The sequence below is a fragment of the Halichoerus grypus genome, chromosome 4 (assembly GCF_964656455.1).
Source record: "Halichoerus grypus chromosome 4, mHalGry1.hap1.1, whole genome shotgun sequence".
NCBI lineage: Eukaryota > Metazoa > Chordata > Mammalia > Carnivora > Phocidae > Halichoerus > Halichoerus grypus.
Genome location: NC_135715.1, coordinates 168,301,916 through 168,326,781, shown reverse-complemented (window position 1 = coordinate 168,326,781; position 24,866 = coordinate 168,301,916). Strand labels below are relative to the sequence as shown.

Genomic DNA, 24,866 nt, shown 5'->3' with positions numbered 1-24,866 from the left:
GAGATCTTTCAAAAAAGAAGTAAAACTGGATTAACATATAACCCAGCAATCCTACTTCTGGATATTTACCCAAAGAACTGAATTCAGGATCTCAAAGAGATATTAAAACTTCATCTTCATTACAGCATTATTCACAATAGTCAAGATATGGAAGCAACCTAAACATCCATCAACAGATGAGTAGATAAAGAAAATGCAGCATATACGTACAATAGAATATTACTCAGCTTTAAAAAAGGAAGGAAATCCTGTCATATATGGCAACACGGATGGACCTTGAGGACAGTATGCTACGTGAAATAAACCGGTCACAGAAGGACAAATATTGCATGAGTCCACTTATATAAGATACCTGAAATAGTCAAACTCGTAGAATCAGAAAGAAGAAATGTGGTTGCCAGGGGCCAGGGGAAGAGGGAAATGGGAGTTACTAACCAACAGACATAAAGTCTCAAATGTTTAAGATGAATAAGTTCTAGTGATCTGCTATACAACATTATCCCTAAAACTGCATTGTACAGTTAAAAATCTGTTAAGAGGATGGATCTCAGGTTAAGTACTCTTACTACAATAAAATAATAAAATAAAATAAAACAGTTCTACCTCATCACATAGTATCTAATAATTCATAATGACTATTAATAACTCATAGGTAGTCATCTATTTGCTTCTAGAATTAACTCCATACTACATTGGATTTTGTCCCCACCCAAGAGAAAATCTCCATCATCATTTATTATTGCCTCCCAATTGTTCCCCCTGTTTCCAAACTCTCCCTGCTTCTACCTATCTCATGCAGTGCAGTTAAAGGTTATCTTTCTTAAACATTTATTGCATAATCTTCACATTCCCCAATTAACATTCCAAGCCCCCTCATCTGGCCCGTTCTCTATATGAAATCCCTTAGGCTCCCCACCCCTCTAGACTTTGTGCATAAATGTCTTCCTCTTTACCTGTTTATGTCCTGGTTATCCTTCTTAGTCCTGCTCATGATATGCCTTCAAAGATCCCCGAAGTCAGGATTAACCACTGATTTTCCTGTGCTCTCACTGCATGTGTGTGTGTACTAGTTGTGTGTTACCTTTTGTTTTAATTGCTTAAGTTACTCTTCTACCCTGCTAGATCATGACTTCTGAGACAGAAAATCCAATGCCTAATTTAATTTTCTATCCTCACAGAAATAGCCCACTGTTATTCACACAGTGAGGCAATCACTACATACTTGGTGAATGCACAGAAATATGGGCGATCATGTGGTGTTAGGATGTTGTTCACATGCTGATATTATGGTTTTTCAAAAAATTCTCTGATGCCACTGGCTACTGGGTTTTGTTTGCTTGTTTATTTCTACCTGAAAGCAAAGACAGATGTCCCATAAAGGTATAGTTCATGCTAAAAGATGGAAGACGAAAGTAAAGAATAAGTTGGGACTGGTTGGCAACCCTTGCCTCATAAGCATCCCTAGATTTCTATACCAACTAGCTGTCATACAGCTAATGTCTTCAGAAGAGTCTAGAAGATGATCTCTAATTACTATCCTTTGGGTTTCCTAATGGGTTGCTTCCATTACTAATATTATTATCTTAACGTCAACATAAATCTAATCCTCCATCACTGGGGAAAAGGAATAATAAACTAGATGTGCATACGTAGCCCAATTATTCTCCTTTCCTCCTTTACTTTTTTTAAAAAAATTATTCACTTATTTTAGAGAACAAGAGGGGCGGGTGGGGGGGAAGAGGTAGAGGGAGAAGAAGAGGGAGAGAACCTCCAATAGACTGTCCACTGAGCATGGAGCCCAACACAGTGCTCAATCTCAACACGACCTGAGTTGGAGGCTTAACCGACTGAGCCACCCAGGTGCCTCTCTTCCTTTACTTGTCATCTAAAATACTTGCCAAATTTTTCTATATGTCATTGGCAAATTCATTTATTTTAATTCACTAACAAGGTCTCATAATATTACACCTCTATACCAAATCCCCAAATAGTTTACAACTAATAGTCTATTTTTATCTCCCTCTGAAAAAAAACTGAGGCTGCCATATTTTTACTGATATTGTTGCTGAGGTTTACATTTAATGCTGGTACATACTTGACACTCAATAAAGATTTTAACTAAATTTGAGAATAGTAACTAAAGATGACAAGTATACGTCAATTTTTCTCTACTTTGTGTCCATATGTTAATGTACTTCCCACTTTGTTTTGTTTCTATTTTAATTCTGGAGTAATCGTTATGTTTGAAAAAAAATAAAGTATACCATGTCTTAAGCATGCCTTATAAAAGTAGATCAACCTGTCACGATCCTGTTTCTACCTTTTGGTATTGCTTTAATGAGACCCTGTTAAGGCATAAACCAGATGGCATATATAGTTATCTATGCTTATCAAAGTCTATATGCAGTTGCACAAATAAATTTTGTATGTAGATTTGAATGATAAATGTCTACTGTTCTGACAAAGGTATTTTATTTCAAATAGAATTATGAAGTTATGTTGGAAAAATAGGATTTCGGAGAACACTGACCTCACTGAGGGCTCCACCCTGATCCCCTTCTCAAGGCCTCATTAATAATAATTAACATGATGTGTTAGGCACTGTTTCTAAAGCTATCAATGGATTTTCTCATCTAACCTTCACAAAAAACAATGAGGTCAGTAATGTTAAGATCTCTATTTTACAGTAAAGCAAATTGAGGTTTGGAGGAGTCAAGATCATTCCCCTAGTAAATGGAAAAGCAGTGGCTTCTGAACATAGTCAGTGTGACTTAGAATTCACAATGCTCTACCCCATCATAACCCTCTGCATGAAGCCAAGTAGAAAATTTCAGTTTAAACTGAGTTATGTATTGCCCCTTTTTCTTTTTCTAAGCTTACTTCTATTTCTTCTTTCCAATTTTTTTAAATGGGGATAATAAGCAATTCAATTACAAACTCACTTGAATTTATTTATAAGAGCTTTCTTTCAAAACGGCCGTGGATAAACTGCCAGGTGCCCAGGTCAACCGAGAACCACCTATCTGTAAATCTATAAATTGTCAAAGTGGAATATCAAGTCATTAATCATATCCTATAATCTTAGGAGAACCAGAAGGCTTTGAGAACTTTGCACACCGATTGCAGGCCCTTGAGTTCTGAAGCTCTCAAGACTGTCAGGACTATCCGTGCTGTGAACATGGAGATGCGCCTCTCAGTCCCCCTTCACGAAGGCCCTGCTGCCCTGCTGCAAGGGGTGAGGTCAGAGGACAGTCACCAGCAATCAGTTCCTTCAGGGTCTACCTCAGCTGCAGAGAGCTGCTTTGCCAGAGGCCCTGCAGGGAAAGCCCCATGCCTGCACTGGTTACTGAGCTCGGCAGGGAGATGAAGGCCCAGGCCCGACACAGGAAACTCTACTGGGCAAGAGCTTTCTGTCAGGTTGACCTACGCTTTCTCAAACCTGCATCACAGTTTACTTCTTCTCTGCCCGACTCCGTTCCCTCAAACTTGCCTCCACCAGAGTTAACCCTTAATAAATATCTGGCTCCCTAAACACCATTTCAGTATCTGCTTCTGGAGAACCTAACTCATGATAGACACTTAAGCCAAACAAGTCAATAAGAATTCAAAGGCTTTGGAGAGTCTGTTTATGGGGGTTCTAGCCCAGAAACCACTAGATGTATGTGGAACACTGAAGGACACCTGAATGGTTTACTTTCTTCATGTACCCCTAAAACGTAAGAATTAGCCCAGACTTCAAGTGAATTTGGCATAGTGCCTAAAGGTCAGTCAAGGTCCTTAGGCCAAAGCCAATGGTACCTCCAAGTTGCTCAATGTCCAGGAGCAGACATTCACTTTTAGGGACCACTAAGCACAAGTTCAGCATGCAACTGCCTAAAATAAAACTCATACACACACACACACACACACACACACACACACACACTCCCCTATACCTTCTAAAGCTCTCTTGATTGACCTTGAACCATGTTTAAATTGTATCTGCAATTAATAACATCATCTCCACCTCTTCACAATTGTATTTTTCTCCCATCCATGCAATTATATTTATAAAACATCCAAACAAGCCCCTGCACCTCATGCCCACCCTGCCAAATAAGGCCAGGGTTTGTAGCCAATGTGGATAGCAAGAAAAATGCATTAAAACTAGCTCATACTCAGGGTTTGGGTTCTTTTAGCCTGGAGCATACAGATATGGTGGATCAGGGAGCCAGTTAGATCATAAAATAAGGAGTCAAAAATTGTGCGTTCTTGTGACTTTATATGATTTTGCAGGATAAAGACTGAAATTAGTAGTCCCCATGTCCTAGTAATACTAAATATTACTTTTGTCCACAAATTTATAGGAGGAACATTGTAAGATTGTAAATTTTCCCACACTTAATATTTAAATAGGCTAAAATGGATTTTTTTCTGTGTATATTTAATTACCCCATTTTTAATCTTTTATTTTACAATTGTACTTTTCTCTAAATTAAACTGAATTACATAAATTTCTACATGACCCCTATTCTTATATTACTTTTTAAATGGAACCTTTAGTAAACTGCACAATCTTTGGGTGTTGTACTTTCTGGTATTTATAAAACCTGGTGATTCTTTCACAAAGCATAGGTAATTTCTGACGAAAATACATTTTTTGAGGGAGCTTGCATATAAGTAGAAATTCCAACAAATTCTCAATTTGTTGGTTTGTCTGCCAAGGAAGTTGATATTGTTGTTTTACCATACCATAATTTTTTTTTTTTTAATGATCTCAAAAATGTGACAATGTAAGCAGATCTGACATTTTCCCTAAATATCTCACTCATCTCTTTAGGGCTTTTGATTTTTTCCTTAAAATTAAAATTCATTGTAAACCTACATTTATGGGTATATTTTCATTTCCTAGTAAGATGACTGATTAACTTTATGGGACCACAAATAAATGACCGAAATTTTATACCCTAATACTCTCAGTTTGAAATCAGGTTTAAAAGGATAGATGATTCAAAGCACTTTCCAGGATAAGAACAATGCAACAACTGTTAATAGGAGTCACACAGCTAAATTCTCCTTCAAAAAGCTTTGAAAATGTGTCCCTGGTGTTATGCTCAACTGATTTAGAGAGCTTTGGCTTAGGAAGTAACAGTCAAAATTCAAGCATAATTTATAATTTAACCTATAAAAGTTTTAAAAGAGCCCAATATTCATTACTGTCTTTAGGCTTTTCCTTTGCACTCACTATTATGTTATTAAAAGTCATCCACTTGTTCCTTAATCATCCCACATCCCAGAATCATTCTGGGCTAACTTTGAAGACATTGGTCCTTCACTTTGAAGCAGTTTTCTTTGGATCCATTAGTTTGAGACAGTGGAAACAAGTCAAAATGAGACTTTTCTTGCAGTTTAAAATTGCTAGCAATAAACACCATCACATTAGATTTCTGCATATGTGAAGCTTACAGGACTATAAGAGAAAGAAACAAATTGAAAATTGAAAAACAGCATGTTTCGTTACAATACATGACAATATTTTGGTTGAAGTGGAAGAAATATGTCAACTATTAATAGCACTGCCCTAAAATATCCTATTTATAGAATGGCTAATTAAAGCAAGAATCCTTACTAATTCTTTGATTTAAACAATCTGTTCTCCAAATGCAACAAAAAAGGAGGAAAATAAGAAAGAAAAATAAATATGATTTATTTTATGTGGGGATAAAGTGCAGTATATAAATGGGCTCTTGAGTAAGCAATAACATTACAGCAGGAGAAATGATTTAGAGCATTCTGAAGCCAGGTTAAACAACAACGATGGCTCCAAGTATATAAGCACAGTAAACAAAATGCCAAATTAAAAAATTCCATGTGGTGTTTGGGCCTAATTAAAATTCTAACCAGATTTGCTATGGTTATATTTCATTTGTTGTACAAAAACAGACATCCATGTGTCCTTGTGTTAACTCCAGCACTTACACATCCGTGAAATGGGAATAACTGCATTGTTTCTTCCCCTGGGTGTGAGAATTTACCAGCAAAATGTTCTGGATATAAAGGCTTGAGCTAATTTAGCAATAAATTCCATAAAAGATTTGAATATAAAACATTATAGTTGCAATAATCCCCTTAAGCTAGTAATAGAAATGAAAATTATTTACTCTGGGAATCTGACTGTATTGCTGTTAAATCATTTGCTTATGTAAATTATTCGTACATCAGAAAAAGTAGAAGTCCCATGTGTTTATTTCCATTTTCACCAAGGTCTAAAGCCATATAACATATTTGATTTCTGGCTTACCTGATGTTTCTTAGCTATTAGTTTACATCAATACTCATCCTCTCAAGAAATAAAATAAATCTGAACCAAGCTTTAGGAAGGAAGAAGCTTAAAGCCAGAATTTATTTCAGTTATTACTGCATAGATAATATGGTAAAAGTTAAAATCTTAAAGCATTCTTTATTGGTAAATTAAACCTTATTTTTCATTCTTGGAGTAGTACTATCAAAATATGGATACTTAATATTCAGAATTCAGGCACAATTTTTAAGTGTGGAAATATTTAATGAGACTTCTCTGCAGTTATAATGTCTAATACTTCAACAATTAAAAGTACTGTAAGAGCAGTAATCAGTTAAGCCTTACGATATCCTAAGTTAATAGCCTTACAACATCCTACATTAATATTAAGTTATCTGCCTTTGGTTAAACATAGGCCGTTGTTGGGGGGAAAAAAATAACAAGGTTAATTTACTTGAATATTTCTCTGTTCCAGATATTTGTAAGCAAATGAGTCAGATTCATAAGTAATTTTTATTCTAGTTATGTTTCTCATTATAAATAAAATACAGCATTTAGAAAAATTCCATTATAAAATATGTTCATAAAGTGTAAGTTTATTAACAAATACCATTAATGAGCAACTCCTATGTGGTAAAATTGTTCTGAATCTGGGAGGGACCTCCAATATTGTAAGCTAATTTTTATTTTATGGTAATAAATTAATATGGTTTTATTTAATTCTACATCATAGATGAAACTTATTCAGTAAAATTCTTAGTGGTACATTGACTCATCTGTTAGAACTTCATGTTAGCCAGTGATCTCCCTGTGAAATATAAAAGATTGATATATGACATTTAGTAAGTTGACAAAAAAAGAAAAAAGGGTAAAAGAGTCTTGAAAATATTTTCATGAGTTGAATTCATTTAGACCAGATGAAGAAAATCAAGTGGAAACTAGAGGTACTAGGACTAAGGAGTCCAAAACGAAGTCTTATGCTGGCTCATGTAACTTCTTTCCAGTCTTCAATCACTAAAAATACCCTAGAAAATAGAAAATGCTAGTCCCATCAAGGACATTCAGTCTTGCATAGCAAACTGTGGAAGCGTTGAAGTGGGCTCTGGCATGACCATTGCTTACGAGATATTGAAAACTCTCTACGATACCCCAGCCTTCGGTACAAGTCAGAAATGTGAAAAAGGTTTAATGAAGATGTGAGGGCAAAAGAATGTTCTCTATTTCCACAAGAGTAGAACCTAAATTCACTTCTACATGATCAGTCATTCTGCTAAGCATGGTCAGGTGGAAACTCAAATCTCCATCAGCTGGAGAAGGAAGCAGGAGTCCAAGACTCATGCCATTTCTACAGGCACTTCCCCCACCAGATTTCTTAGCTTCCTACTGAGGGTGGGGACTCAGATAAAGTGAGTGAAGTGCCTTTCGGGCAACATGGAAGGAGGCACACCATCGCCCTGCTAGTGAGGGTCTCCTTCAATGGTGTATTGTTAGTATCTCACTTGCCCTACCCTCATCTAGGCCCTGTTTGACTATCGCTTTTTCAACAGTTTTATGGCAAGAAGCTCAAAATTACAAAGCACTCTTGATGACCAGCAAATGAGTTTGTACTTTAGAAAGGCGGGGGGGGGGGGGGGGGGGGGGGATAGCAATATAAAAAATGGAGTACATAAACAAAAATGTTCAAAAGGGAGGTTACCTCCTAATTAAAGAAGTATCATTCACCCAAATTTTACAAAGTTGCTAATCATCCAGACTAATTATTCAACCATTCATTTGGGATTGAAACAATCTATTTTTTCAAAAATGTGCATCATCTTGGATGAAATCCAGCCCTAAAAACATATCTATATGTAGTAAAGGTCTAATACAACAGTTATTCTTGAAAGTGTATGATAACCCTATCCCTACCCCCACCTCTAAATATACAAAGAGGCTCCAATATAATAATGAACTCTATTTCCCGTGAATGTCTTTAAAGCTACTACAATACAACTAAAGGATTCTAATTGTAGGAGTTTTTGTAGTTGCCAATTTCTAATCAAATGACAATAGCTCCTCAAGTTTGAGCTAAATAGGTAGTTTTATGTTGGAAATAGAATATAAAAATCTTACAAAATGAAAACTTTTCAAAGGGAATAATGACTCCTAGGGCTCAATTGTATCTGAAGTACCAGAGAGAAGGATACTTGGACTGTTAGGTTCCTGGCTTAATTGTAACACAAGTCACCATTTTGAAAACCAAGTGGATTAATGTTAGAAGCAGTACCTATTGAACCCTTTTCTATTCATAAGGAACTTAACCTTTTCAATTTAATACCTTTGATTTCCAAATTCATTTGCAAGTAAAAATAAAACTATTTAGTCTTGGTGACTTTCCAAGACCTGTGAATTCAGAATTCTTAAATTTATGTTTCTTGAAATCAGAGACTATCCACTTACTACCCATTTATTTCCACTTATGATTCTTCCTGTATACTCCCAGGATAGAAGCTTTAAAAAAGGATATTAAGATGTACATCCTGACTTTTGGAACTGAATTCAAAATAGTAAAGATCCTTTGCTTCATAGTTCTTGAGTCTAATTTACTATAAGCAACATCTTCCTAGAGATATGTTTAATATTAAGGCAAAGGTGAAAAAAATCATTATATATATTTGAGAATTTTCATCAGACATTTTGTCATTGTAATAATTTGTAGTCCATGAAAAACATGAAGAAACTCTGATCGGTCTACTAAGTGCTTCTACTAAAATGTATAGGACAGAATTTTTTTTTAAGTAGCCAGGGTTTGGAGTGCCTGGGTGGCTCAGTCGGTTAAATGTCCAACTCTTGGTTTCTGTTCAGGTTGTGATTTCGCAGTCATGAGATGGAGCACCATGTTGGGCTCCACGCTGAGTGTGGAGCCTGCTTCAGATTCTCCCTCCCCCTCCCCCTCTGCTCCTACCCCTGCTTGCTTGCACTCTCTCTCTCTCTCTCTTTCTCTCCTAAAATAAATAAATAAAACCTTAAGTATCCAGGGTTTGCTTTTACAGTATTTTATAGATTTTTTCTAAAGATTTTATTTATTTATTTGAGAGACAGCATGAATGGGGGAGGGACAGAATGAGAGGGAAAAGGACAAGCAGATTCCCTGCTGAGCTGGGAGCCAGACACAGGCTGGAGATGGGGCTCAATCCCAGGACCCTGAGATCATAACCTGAGCCAAAGTCAGAAGCCTATATTTTAGGCATCTGAACAATATTTTATAGATTTTTAAGCACTGATTATATGTGATAGTCACATAATCCTTTGAGACTAAGTCAAGAATTGTTTCTACCCTACAGATAACAAAATATAGGCTCAAAGAGGACATGTGACTTGACCAAGTTCAGAGCATTAATAAATGCACAAGAGGGGCTAGAATCCAGATCTTTTTATTCCCCATCCAGTGTGTTTTCCACTACACCGCTACAACTGGCTGAAAGTAATATTGAGTACTGAACATTTTCTATGCTAATAGAAAAAGATTGAGGTCTCTAAAACTTCCATATGATATGGCTGTTGATCATGTATATCCTTGATATCTAATTCCTTTAAATGTAGAGCACCTTGAAATTCTTTCCTCTTCCTTGTAAGAGAAATACAACTGTGTCTATTGGCAAGGTACACTTTGTAAATATTGGCCACAGATAAATACACAAGAAAGGGCCACATAAAAGTACAAGTGCGTCACTGCTATCGTCAAGCCCACTCTGTCACCAGTGGGACAAGAAAAGTGACCTCCCAAGCCATTGAAAAGGCAACTAATTTATAGGGCAATGCTTATAGATCTGCCCACAGGGTATCTTCTGCAATCTATTTACTAGCTATAACTAGCTATACTGCCACTAACCTTCAGTGACTACTCTCACTGCCCTTCACTGACCAATTACATAACCACATTCTAAGAATTTTTAGGTGATGTCCATCTAAAAAGAAGAAATTTGCATATAACTTTCTAAAAGAGTTGCATTTTAAAAGTGAAAGCAGGAAGAAAAGTAGGTAGAGGACTGTTCCAAAATAAGTGAATAAAACACAAGCCCCCTTGGACTGCTGTACAGAATTTTAATTCACTATTGTGAAGCTCAAGAACTTCTATTTTTCATGCCTGGCTTTCCTCCAAAACTCTGGCCAGTAATGATTGAGTGTGAGTAATGACTTCTACATCATGAAATGATGGCTTATTCCCCCTACAAATTTGTCATTCTTGGCTAAGAACTTTGGCAGACCTTTAAAACATATATGCCACCCTGAGCTAGAAGAACTACTTTCACTGTAGTCTATCCATATAATTAAGTCATTTTGTTGTGGTTGTGATTGGGGTCATATAGAGCACTTACTATGATCATGGAGAACTGGCTTCTAATCTCAGTCATATCTATGCCATTTTAAGTAGTCGCTCAATTTCTCCGTTTCTGGTGTCTGATGGAGGTACACCTATCCCTGCCTACTTATTTTTGTAAGAAGAAAAAGATATTCCAAGGGACATGGACTTTGCAGTCTTAGAAGACACATCTAACTGTAAATGGTATTACTTTCATTACTATCTATTCTCTCTGGAGTGATATATGAGTACCCTTGAGATATTACTAACACTGAACTAAAACCAGTATTCACTCTCAGAGTTTGTATCTAGTCGCTGCATCTTTGATGATGGTTTAGAACATATCTCCTTTCTGGCTCTCTTGTTGCAATTAAACTGAATTCAAGAAAATGGTTGTTTCTAGGTTTCTTAATTTAAAATGGTAGTTTCTGATACTTTCCCCTGAGATCTTGTGTTATTTCCCTCTCTCTCTCTCTCCTTCCCCCTCCTCACTCCTCACCTCTGTCTCTTTCTGTCTCCCTCTCTCTTCCTTTCCTTTTACTCTTATTCTTTCCCCACCCTGTCACTGGAGGCCACAAAGATCAACAGGCACTGCTTAGCCCTACAGATGTCACTTGGGGCTAAATATCATACTGAATCCTGACTTGAGCAATCTAAGCAATAGAAGCTGTGGAAGCATTTGGAGGATTTTTAGTCAACCCAGTGAGCATACAAAGTATTAGCAGAACACTCAAAACTATTAGGACCTATTTTTACACCAACAGATAGAGGTTGTTTTGGGTTTTTTTCTACTTCACTTTTTATAGCTCTTACTACTAAAGAAGCAATCTATTTAAAGCTATTGTGATTACTTAAACTTTATATTCACTAAAAATGTTTTTCATTGGCAAAGTTTCCATGGAGTAATTTCAGACTTCTCTGGTAATAAATGCCTTCATAAAGTTATAGGAAGCAACAGAAGCTCCTACTGGAATTTCATAATCCAATGGTGGGGACGAACACTTCATGTTCTCTTCCCAGACCTGTTTTTCAGTTATAGATACATTCAGAAGGACAGAATTATCAGCAGCTAATTGCCTCAATGTCTTAATCTGCAAAATAAAAATAATAAATGTGGACTCCCAAGGGAAGGGCTAAGAGTGAAAAGAAAAAAGTAAAGATAAGGTCTACATCATGGTTAGCAAATATCAGAATTATGTAGATATTTTCCTTCCAAAATTTTTTCCTAAAAAATGACATTTCAAAAGAGAAAAATATTACAGTGAGCCAGGAAAGCATAGCTTAACACATTACCTTCTGTGCCGTGGTTCATGAATATGGAAGCAACTTTGTGTTTGAACCCTAACTGTGTGCAGTAGTGACTGGGCACAGACAGAGCCCTGATAGCCTTTAAAAGTAATTTTTCCTAAACAGAACACTTACATTTTACATGTTCACAGGAATTGTGACCCTTCTTGACATTGGGTGAAAATTGCCATAATTTTACTCAGAGCAGTTGAAAATGAACACTTACGAAACCCAGTAGACTCAATATTAAAGCCAATATTAATAAATTAGCACTTCAGAACTACATGCAAATCTGTATTTGCTTCCTAAGTAACACCTTTGCTTCATGCTAAACTATTTCCCATATGATTTTATCAGAAACAATAAATATGGGAATGTTACCTTGACAGAAAGGAGCCTGGTGCCAGGTCTTGAAAATTTCCATTGATGGTGTGCAATCACGTTGGTAAAGCCAAAACCAGTCTTCAGGGTCTTCACCACTTTGCAAGCTGTCAAAATCCTCGTCATTTTGAAGATGTTGATTTGTGACTAAAATTAAATAAAACTATATATATTTATGAGAATTTTGTTTTAAGATTTTTAAAATTAATGTGAAAGAAAGATGGGGGGTGCAGTCCAGTGTTTAAGGCTGACTGCACAGCAATCTTTGAATTTCCATTCATTCTGTCATTAAATGTCTTCAGCCACAGCTCCTCCTTCTCTTAACCCCTCCTCCTGAGGTAATGTCCGGAGATGTTCCATGGACATGTAATACAAATTGCAACACATCAAACACTACCTTCTCCTGCTGAGATAATGCTAGCGTTGTAGAAAACCAGTCATCCATCAAAGGAACTGCTTATGCAGCTGAATAGAATGACCTAGACACAGCGGATAACCTTAGGAATCTCACCCTAAAGAGTAGTAACTTTCTAATAATGCCAAAGATCAAAGGCTTTTATTTGTCTTAGATGTGATGTCTAATTTGCCTCAAAAGAGGTTTTGGATTCCCAAAGAAACCTGAAGAATTGCCATTTTCTGCTTAGAAAAAGATGTTGCAAACCACATATCATAAAAATTACATCAGAATGAACTTTTCTCCATAAATAAAGATTGTTCTTTTTTGAGTTAATAAAGTAGTATATTACATCCTTACTATTGCATTGTTTTGTATTCCAAATCTTAAAGCAATCAGTAATATTAAGTAAAACACAATTGGAGCAAAGTAGCCTGTTTATATATCTCTCTTAAGATTTATAAGAGTCATAAGAAGTGTATGAACAAGAGCAAGCATTGATTTTCATGTAAGTATTATTCCTAAGTCAAGATTTTTTTAGTTTTTAAAATGTTACATTTATAAAATTCTTGAGCATTCGTGCTTCAACTAAGTCGAAATGGATTCATGTAGCCCTTCAATCCCATATTTAATCAGGTAGGCAAAGGGTCTCATTGGCTTGTGGAAGCACTCATGTCAGTCATGTGTCTGTGTAGATCAGGAAGCACTGTAGCATCATCCTTTGGTATCCCTGCAAAGGAGGCCAAGAAATGAAACCTCCCTACAAGGGCTTCCCATATGGAAAAGATGGCATAGAATGGCATAGAGATTGTAAACTTCACATGCATAAGATGAGTGCCAGAACTGGGGGAGTGAGATGACTTTGTTTTTTTTAAAAAGGAACAAAGCTTAAGTTCAGTCGTCTGTCTTCCTTAATGCATTTTGTATAAACATTCTCTGAGGCCAAAGTACTTCATGGTCCCTGGTGATAGAAAACTGAAAAAATAGTCTCAATCTAGTGTGTATAAGTAATTAATAAAATAAGTAATGTTATGGTAGTGTGTCCAAATGCAATGGAAAAGTAAAGAGAAAGAGAAAGAAAGAAAGAAAGAAAGAAAGAAAGAAAGAAAGAAAGAAAGAAAGAAAGAAAGAAAGAAAAAAGGCCTCCTTGCTCATGTCCAGTAAAATTTAAGTATGGGATTATGTTTTCCTGAACTATGTTATCCTAAAGGATGCATAAGTGTTCACCAAGTGGATGAAAGGGGAAAAAAACAGAAGGGATGGCATGAGCAACAGCACTCACATGAAAATCATATGGTATATGGGGGAAAAAAAAGAAGAAGCTGCAACAGTCTGATGAAGCCTGGCTGCAGGTATAGGGTGGGGAAGTGAACAGGAAACAAAACATGGAAGACTTTGTGTGCCTTAAAATGATTGGCCTTAATTCATAAATACTGTTCATGGTAGTCATGGAAGTGTTTTGAAAAGAGATGGAATTTCTGTGAAAGAAAGAATGAATTAGAAAAAATGAATTGGAGGACATTGAAACTGGTAGAAGAAAAACTCCCAACTCAGAATACAAAGATTTTAAAAACAGTACTTACTACTTACTGGCTTAGTCTAATTCCATATTAGGCCTTGGTCTCACCCCTTGTGTTTGTGTCTCTCTCTGTCTCTCTCTCTCTCTTTCTCTCTCTCTCTCTATATATATATTGACAGTTAGGCTTAACTTTCCCTACTTAGAACAGTGACATATATTTATACTTACTTTGGAAAATTTTTTAAATGCAAAATAAATTTAGATCAGTCATAGTCCCATTACCCAGAGGTACTCATGCAGTAGACATTGTAGTATATTTTCTCCCTTCTTTCCCTGCGCTTTGAATATGACAGTTGGGGTACTGAAGACTTCAGAGTTTGAACAAGGAAAAGACATTAGTAAGTACCTTCATAGACATTTATAACAGTTAGCCAAAAGCATGATGAACTAAACATGGTTTTCCAGAGAGATGTCTACAACTTTAGGATATAATTCCATGACTCTAGAGTCTAAAGAAAAAAGTAGGCCTGAGAGTTGTAATGGGCTTTCATTTGGGTCAGTAAAAGGCCCTGGATGTAGGCTCTGGTCTCTGTTTCCAGTCATCAAAATGAAAGAAGAAAGGCAGAATATTTAGATTTTTTTTTTAAGTATTCTGAATTAGAGACTTAGAAAACTCACCCATCATAATTCTACAATCATCTTGGGAATTGGAAAGACCAATAAACAAAATGATGAGTAGTTTCAGATTTGAGTGTTAAAGATCAACTGAAATCTACAACAAAACTGGAAAAAAAAACAAAGATTGTTGGTGAGGGAGTTTACAACAGGATAGATCAAAAGGGTGAGATGATAAGAGCTGATTGGTAGGAAACATTAAAGCTAGAGATGAAAAATTTAGTGGAAATATTAAACTTTTATGAAAGACATTTATCAAAGCATTTTAAAGGAAAGTATTTTTCAGGTTAGAATGATTTTTTTTTCCCCCTCTGATAGCATTTACATGGTCCTCCCCTCATGTAAGCTGTCTGTGCACAACTAAGCAGGGTGACAGGCATGCATGCATGTACACACAGGGGCCTGGGGAAATCTGTGCATTTGAAATGTATTCTGTATGAGCCAGGATACAAATCCTCTAATCTTTTAAGTCACTCACTCAAAAAGAAAAATATTGCATATAAATTCAGCCCTTCTTTTCTATTGATACATTTATCATAGTTATCACTGTTTATAGCACTGGGCTACTTGCCCCTGCACAATCTCATATAGAAAATTAAAAATTATTAAAACCAAACATTCTTGATTTTGTTGGATTTTGATTCTTGAACATTTTTATCTAATGCTGAGAAAGTATTTTATTTCTTCCATAAATTGGAAAATGCCTTGTGTGATATAAAGAAAAAAAGAGGGGAAGGAAGAGAGAGAGACAAAAGTATCCTTAACTAGTATAATTATTTATCATTTCTTAAGAGGAATGGAAGCATTAGCCTTCCAAAACCCTAAGAGCACTTAATTTGATAAATTTGTCATTGGGACATCTGGTATTAAAAATGGTACTATATCAAGTACTAAGTGATATTTATTTCCATTTAATATTTAAAATTTTTTTTAAATATGAAAAAAATAGGTAATAGTCCACTGCCCAAACATAAAGTCTGTTAATATTTTAGTGTACTTTCTTCTTATTCCTATGTAACGGTCATAGTTTTGAAACTGTGATCAACTTGCATTATGCTTTTGTGAGGTAATATTATATCAAGAGTACATTCTATGTTATTACATGTTATTTTAAAACCTTAATTGAAAGAGCTGTAAAATATTTGATTTTCATTGCTTCTATTGTTGCTACAGTGCATATCAATATTGCTATTTTTTGTCACTATTACCAAATTTCTCTCCAAAGAGAGTATACTCATCCGTTAACAATTGCAATAGATGAGTGTCCCTCTCAATACACCCTGCCAACATTAGGCATTATCTTTTATTTGTTTATCTAAGCACAGAAAATGGTATTTTGTTTTCATTTAAATTTGAAATTACTAGTGAGGTCGAAAAGTTCCATGTGCTTTTTATAAGTACTATTTCTTCTTTTTTACATCTTTTTGTTCCTATCATTAAAATCATTCATGTTAAAGATCAAGAATATTTCTTAAAAGGAAACATCAAGTAACACTGATTGACAGCCTATATTAGTATTTGTACTAATTTCAATGTCTTCTTCAGTTGGATGATCCACTGACATAAACAAGGGGAGATCTGTTACCAACTGGAAAAAATGAGACCAGCTCATCCTAGAGAGCAAAGCCTGCAAGAGTTGAAACATAGAGAAAATAATGGTGTTAGTAATTCCTTCTTAAAAAGTACAGAAACTGCCAATTGCCCTCTTGAATTGTGTCTTGCTAGGTAATGAATCAAAGGCAATGCTAAGAAAGTGATACATCTATCAAAAAGTCTTTAATAGAACAAGCATGCAAGAGGTGCTTCTGGAAAAGTGATTGAATAAGTGAATGGATTCCTGTATACTGAGTTCCTGCCTGATCAATTATGCTTATTTAAGCAGAAACAAAATTATGTCAACAAATATAAGAGGAAAGAAAGATGTTCAGGAATAGGAAAAAAGAACTGTCAGTCAAGAATTCTACAAAAGGTTATTTTGAAGGATAAATTTTAAGCAAGAGGCAAGGTATGTCTGGAGAGCAAACAAATTCAGAGTAAAAGAAGATGAAGTAACACCTCCAAAAGAGAAAGCTCTATTTTGTGTTTGAGTAGGGATGCCAGAAAGTAGAATGTAAAAGGTAGAAATGATTATGTTTCAATTCTGATTTTTATTAGCCTAATATAGCAAGGAACACCATCACAAGTAAGGATATGGACAAAAAAGACTACTCTTTCAAAGAAAGTGATGTGGATTTGTACCTGCAGAAAAGGCATATACTTTCTCCCATCGCAGAAACCAGAACAAACTAGTAGATAAAATAAAGTTTGGTAGGGAGAAGATTTAACAATAATAACAATTGACAGATATTAGGTTATTAGATGATGGAGTTTTTAAAAAATCAGATGTCTTTGGAAATCCAATCAAGTGAGACACATTCATTAAGATCCAATTGGCATTTAGAGGGATAGAGAGTGAGGGACCAGTTTTCATGAATGTGTTTATCAATCTAATATTGATAACATAAAGGTTGAAGTGATACAAAGGAAGGTGCAAAATAAAGCTGGAAAAGAGGCTTTGTAAAAATGGTTTCACACGTAAAATCCAAGGCACATGTGATTTATATCCTAGGATAATAAAAAAGCTATCATAAATGAGACCCCACTTGAAGGTACTTTAAAGAGAACAGGTTAATCCACACAAGCAGCATGTATTTATAAAGAATAAATCTTGTCATGCTAATTCCTACCTTTAAGAAAAGAGACATAACTACTAGACTAACTAGAAATGTTAGATGCAATCTACCTTATTTCGAGAGCACTGAGTACATATTCTAGACCAGGATTAGGTGCATACACATCTGCTGGAGAACATGCATAAATGTAAGAGGACACAGTGAATTAGCCAGTGAGTAAACCAAGCTTTTTATGTATTTGTGGGATGAGAACAGAGTGCACAATGCCTTAGGTAGTTGATTCAGAATTGGCAGTGACCTTGGCAAATCAAAGACATACTCAAACACAAACAGAGTAAAGTGCAAGCAAAGTGAGGTCAAGTGTAAGTCAGTCCAAAAAGAGGGAGAAAAGCAAACTGCAAATACAAGCTATGGAGAACTGATTATATATTGTATATTATATGGAAATAGGCCAAAAAGCATATGTAGCAGTCATAAAGCAGAGCAGGCTGGCCAGAGTTAATTATAGTAAGCTGTTATTATGAAAGCCATACACAGCAGAACTTAGAGTGAGATTTAAGGAAAAAAAAAAAAAACCTCAAAGTTCACTAGAAAATTAAATATTAAATAACTTAAAATACTAAAAATGGAATTTTGACAATAAGATGACTCTTAAATTTAAAATCATGTCATGCAGGATTCCTAATTGAAATTTTCCAATCTTCTTGAAAGTCTCCCCCCCAAAAAAAGAAGCAATTAGTGGTTAATAAATAAGAACAATTCTACAATAGAAGTTAAAACACTGGAATTTATACCTACAATATATTAGCATATACCTGTATCTATATAGAGAGATATACACACGATTTGCTCTTATCTCAGTAAGTGCAAACAGGTATTTAAATAAATCCATTTCAATGGCTCCAATGATGATAAATATGATCCTGCCTGAAAGTTGAGGTATTTGCCATTTGTGGATCACCTACTAAGTGCTGAGCTAAGTACTTGGTATACATTATTTGCTAATCTTTAAAGCAATCTCTGTACTGAACATAGCTAACACTATCCCTATATAACAAAGTTGGTGAGTGAGTCCCAGAGAGTTAAGTAGCTTGCCCAAGATCACAAAGGTAACAAGCTGCAAAGCCAAGATCCAAACTCAGCTCTTAGCCAATGTCTATCCTCTTTCCAGCATGTCAATTATACCTGGGAAAAACAGAGGCAACAACATGAAATGACTTAGAAAGGGTAGGCAAATTAAGATCTAATTTCATAGGAAGACTACATGATTGTAGAGGTAGTGATGCTCAAAAATACGATGACATTACTGGGAAATTAGTAAAATATAACTTCAATAAAAATCAAATAATGAGAAGAAAGTATCCATAACTTTTCTGATGTATTTTTATGTTTAAAATTAAAATAATATAAGAAATGAAGAAGGTACATAGAAGTAAAACTACACATTTTTTCCAGTAATCTATCTGATAGAACCAATTGGCCAGGGAGCCATATCTCTTCCTGGCTAACTGATTCAGCTAGACTTACCTAAAATAGTAAAGGATATTTTATATTTTTCTATCTTACATCCTATTGCTTGAAGTTCCTTATTCCAGAACCTGGATAATTTAATGCCATTGAATTTTCACGATTGCTTATAAAGTCTAGAATTGCTCAAAGAATAACTAATTCAGGAAGTATTTATTGAATACTTTCCATGTATCAGACACTGTATATCAGGAAACAGTATTCTTTTCTGCTGAAAGATGCTTTATGGGAAAACTTTTTAAATGTGTTGTCTAAGTTCTCTTCAGACAAACAGAATATAAAAAAGTATGTAGATCTATGGTTTTATATAGCTGAAAGGATCTTTAAAATCATCTTTTCAATTCCTTTGCTTTATAGATATAAGAAATAAATATCTAAATGAGCCAAGGTCATCCCGTTATTTTGAGTTATTTAATAGTAGAACTAAAGCCTTTAGTAGAAATTACTGTAGGAACATAAGTCCTGAACAATTACTACATTTAAGTAGAAATAATTTTGCAAATGATGGCACAATTTGTGAAACAAACTACATAAATTATATCAATCAAACTCTACACTTAATGTTGGCCTAAACATTTTCTTAAAATTTGGCCTAAACATGACTACAGCATAAATTTCATAAAATAAAATGACCAAATCATTAGGCAACTGTCATTCTAAAAAGTGAAATATTTCTAAGCTAAAAAACTTAATTCATCATCAGTCTTTTTTGCACAATAATTATCATTGCATCAAAATCATCTTCTAATGTGCTGAACAGAACAAACAGCTCTGACGAGCTTGTTTTCTTAACGTTTGTTGAGGGTAAACACAAATGATTTTGCAAGGCTCTAAAGAGCAACACCAGCCATGAGGAGGGGTTATCTATGGTAATCCAGGCCATGTGCTAGGAGAGTATTGGACCCTCTTTAAATTAAACATTTTTGAGGATCACAAAGAAGCAAGTTATGCAACATGTCTTGAAGTTACCGACTTCATGAAGTAAAAGGACAGCAGATTACACTGAAATGACGTAGAAGACTTTTTTCTTTTTGACTAAAAACAGGTCACCCACGTACATTCATACTCCACCCCCTTTTATAGTACGTTTGTTATAGTAAATCTTATTTCTTCCCTGGCCTCCTATTTTCAGGAGAACTTGGTCCAGGAAGATGTATTCTGCCCTCTTAAACTGCTGTCATAAACAATAAAGTTCCATCTTCCTAAATATTATTGCAAATTCTCATGAATGGACCATACAGCTATTTCTTCCACCAGATTAGATTTTTGAGTTGAGTCATTGAAAGACAGGGTGCCTTTTTTTATTTTGTCAAGGTTAAATTTTTTTGCTGAAAAGTAACACACTAGAGGAGAAAAAAGAAAAACAAGAAGGAGATGGAAAATGGGAGGAAGAAGAGAAGGAAAAGAAAAGAAGCCAACATCCTGATTCTTGAATTCTGCAAATCAAAAGTGCTTACTTGGATTTCAACTCCTGGCACTCCCTTTGGGTGTTGAAGAATTAAATGTTTTATTCTGGTATTGTTTATTTGATGTCATTTATTTTTAACTTATACTTGACCTCATCGAGATCATCCTCAGCTGATAGGAAGAGGAAGATAAGTAATGTTGTTGCTATCTGAACTCGGATTAGGAAATTGATTATTTCAAGAGAACATTCTTGAAAACTTTATGGACTGAAAAAGCAAAGACTGAGCATTCAAAAGTTGAGGTTCCAAAAATTTATTTTTAAAAGTTAATTGACTGGGATTAGAAACTGAGGTCAAGGGGCACCTGGTTGGCTCATTTGTTAAGCATCTGCCTTCGGCTCAGGTCATGATCCCAGGGTCCTGGGATGGAGCCCCGCGTTGGGCTCCCTGCTCAGCCGGGAGCCTGCTTCTCCCTCTCCCACTCCCCCCTGCTTGTGTTCCCTCTCTCGCAGTCTCTCTCTCTCTCTGTCAAATATATAAATAAAATCTTTTAAAAAAAATAAAATAAACTGAGGTCAAACAGTAAAATTCCTATAAGAAGAGTGATTAGACATACTATAAAAAGTAAGATAAATGAAAAAATAAGGTTGTATATTGGAAGAAGTTATCAGTATTATGTTACTTACTCTGGATGTTACACCAATACTAACTTGGAAAAAGAAAGAGTTGCCAGGTTAGAATAATATTTGTACTAAAATATGATAACTACATTCCTCAAATTATTAAAGACCTTGACTCAAAAGTCACTTGTCTAAAAATGTCTATTTTTCTACCATTAATTAACAGGATTAATTAGTACTTGATTAATCGATATTTCCCTATTAAAACAAAACGAAGAGAGATGCAAGTCCTCAGGAACATAGGTTAGTTATAAAATACTGCTATTCCCAACACAAACCAAGGATTTTCTCAAAAATATATCTAGTTCTTCTCCAAATTCGCAAATAGAATTGTACATCCTCTAGATAAATTTATTGTGTGATATATCTCTAAACAAAAGACAGACCTTCTATTGGGACATGATTTTTTCTTATATTTATATTCATATAAGTTTCAAAGGCTTAAAACCTGATGAAAGTTACTGAAATCTTCAACTAAGTTCTTTCAGGAGTGTAGTTTAATTTCCCCATTTACATGGAGATCAGAGCACCTATGATCTAATGATCATTCTGTGACACTTGAAAAAAGAATTGTTATCCACTAGGCTATATCACTCTCATTTTCTTTGACTTTTAATATAGAGGATAAGAAAAATAAGAAATTTCTTTACGGTGAAGGTATCCCAATTCTTATCTTAATCATGCTTAAAAGCAAGATGAAATATCACAGTGAACTGAGAAAACAGTACTCAAATCTGAGAATAAACTTTTTTAATAATCCAAAATTAAAGTCCTGAATTGTCTGCATTTTTTGCAAATTGTCTTTGCAGCTAACTCTCTGCCTAGAGGCCAGAATCAATTTTAATGAAAATCAGTCTTTTAAAGAAAAAGTGCTTTTTAAAAATAATGTTTACATTTAAATAAAAGCTGTTTATAATAACAACTGACAAAATCCTGGCAAATACGTCCATTGAGCACCATCATTTTGTTAACAGTTATTTTCAGTCCTTAGGGTTTATAAGTAGAGTCTTCGGCTCAGTTTTTAAGCAAACATGATGTGGGGGAGGTATGGTAACAAACCAAGATGATTCTTGAACACTGAAAGTTCAGTTACATCACAATGATAATATAAGAAATCAAGGCATAGTCCTATGCAAATATAAAACAAAAGAAATTAACACTGAGGGTCCAGCCTGACTCCTGGCAGAGACTAGAGCCATTCACTAGGAGGGTCCAGTTCTGCTGTGAGGTTTTCCTCCCATCCTTCAGCTACAGCCACTGGCTAGAATCCAAGTGGTTTAGTACTCTCCATCTCTGCTAGTTTCCCTTCTGTTCCTCATCCTGCCACACAGATCTCACCAGAGAAAATACTTAAAATACGACAGAAGGGGTACAAGCAACAAGAAAAGAGAGCAGTCAGAGGAAGAATGTACAATTACAAAACAATACATTTAAAATATGTAAGCGGATCTCACGGTGGCCTGACACACTGCCGGCACCATCAAAGCCCACTGAAGTTTTCTCTAAAACGGAGTCGATCGAGAAAACTAGGAGGAATAATTAATTACACAGTTGTGAATCATTTAGCCAACATAAGATGATGCAATGTTTTACCTGATGAAGAAATTTGAGGGCAGTTGTTTTGTTAGATTAATTTTCTCAATTTGTCCATATCCTGTTAACCCTTCAAAGCCATGTGAAATCATACTTTCCTTATGAGCTGCATGTGTATCTTATCGGTATCATACGGTTAAGTTGCTATTCACATACTTTTATTTCATACACTGAAACAGCTCTGCACTGCTTATTGTCTACAGTGCAAAGCTAAAAATACAACATATACCCCTTTCCACAGCTTTAAGCTCCTTGCCTCATTCATGTTGTGAGATCCTAAATTAATTTCTTCATTGTCTCAGTTTTCCATCAACAAGTTGGAAGTAGGATTAACTGTGACCTCTCATGGGTCACATAAGACCTATGTGATAATTAATTCTCTCTAATTCCTTTTTTCAACATTTATTGCAAGCCTTTTATGTGCCAAGCACAGTGCTAAATCCTAGAATAGAAATAAGACACAAACACAGACTTGAACCCCCAAAAGCTCACTCCTGAAAAGCCTTTCAGGTTTATTCTTTAGAAGAGACATGACATACATTTCCTACTCTCATGATCAAATAATAAAGAATAACAAAAAGAACTCAAGACACACAAGACCCAAGCATAACAGGCCAAATCAAGATTCCTCTCTAGCAGCTCTCCCAGGATGAAATGTGGACACCTGTTAATGCACTTTACAAAATTGAAAGCCCTCATGTCATCTTTCATATCCCAAAGGAATTGACCCACACCCTAAGAGACACTTTAGATCCACCTTCTCAAGGGAAAAAAAGAATCGCACTTTTTCACCAGCCAATTTTTGCTAAAGGGTCTAGTGATCAACACTGAACAAATTAACTAGAGTAAAATTGTAAATAGCCATTGCATGTGTGACTATAAAAACAAGGTATAAACCATGAAATCTCACATTAATTTCTCCAGAAAAACAAATGCTTTCTGAAAACACATGAAAGAGAAATTCATGTTAAACTGCATTTTAAATGAATTTAGACTAATATTGAATGCTATAAACAGGTAAGGCATAATATAAAAAACAGCAAGCTTTAAAATAAATAAAACCTCAAACACTGATGAAATTATAAATCTATAGCTACCCTCACACCCAACAGGAATACCAGAACATAATTACTAAACTACAGAGAGAAAAGTAAGACCTCAGACCAAAGTTATATTACAGTTACAAAAGTTTAAAAAGTCAGGAATAATAAAATTTCTCAAGAACGCCTCATCAGAATCAAAATCCAGAATCCAGCTCACCACTGTTCTTTCTTTTCCAAATCTTGAATACGAGCAGCTAAGAAAAAATGAAAATTAAAATCAAAGTAAACAAACTTTTGTCTGTTAAAGCTTATACACAGGGTGGTTGGAAACGGGATTGCCATGTCCAGGCCCAAGTTAGCAAAGTCCTTTTTTAAGAAGATTAATCTTTTTCTTCAGGCTTGAAAACCCTGTGCTATGTATGTCTGGGAAAATAACTACTCCACTACCTTGATACTGGACTCCGTGTTTCTTCCAGACTTAAGATAAGACACTTTTCCTTATCTTCTCTGAAGAAAAGACACAGCTTCAAAGTCCAGGAGACAGGTCATATTCTAATACCAATAGAATTAGAGGCCTTACCAAATCACCTGACATAGAAATAGTATGGGGATGGAAAAAAAAAAGTGCTAGACACTTCAGTAAAAAAATTCTCCAAATTAACATATTTCCTCAGTAAATACATGTCGTAAATATCTTGATAAATTTCAAGATGAAGTATGACAGCCATTCTTTTACACACTTAATGTATTACACTTCAAAATAGTACACACAGTTTGAATTAACCAGCAGAAATATGCTCCAAATTTTATTTGCAATTATAGTTCAAGTCTGATGTAATTTTCTACTTTAAGGAATATCTACACTCTCAAACTAGCATAAGGGAAATGCTAAATGAAGCCAGTTGAAAATAATTTATGGCTTTAAAAAATATTTTAAATATTTAAAATCATTCATATGTGTATTACACATATGAATGATATATAAAGAGTTAAGTAAAATGTTATACAAAATGTTTCCCTAGAAGCACTCAAAGCATCCTGAGTAATCTTCCTTTGATGTGTTTTAA

General features: G+C 35.1%; 1 protein-coding gene across 1 annotated transcript in view; it reads right to left on the bottom strand.

The window, feature by feature from the left end:
• The window catches only part of CPS1 (carbamoyl-phosphate synthase 1), a 122,680-nt gene extending 110,121 nt beyond the window's left edge, over window positions 1-12,559 (bottom strand). Inside the window, exon 1 of the mRNA XM_036098744.2 lies at window positions 12,291-12,559. Coding sequence (XP_035954637.1) covers window positions 12,291-12,416 — 126 coding nt within the window. The 5' untranslated portion in view covers window positions 12,417-12,559. The remainder of the gene's footprint in view (window positions 1-12,290) is intronic.
• Window positions 12,560-24,866: the final 12,307 nt, after the last annotated feature.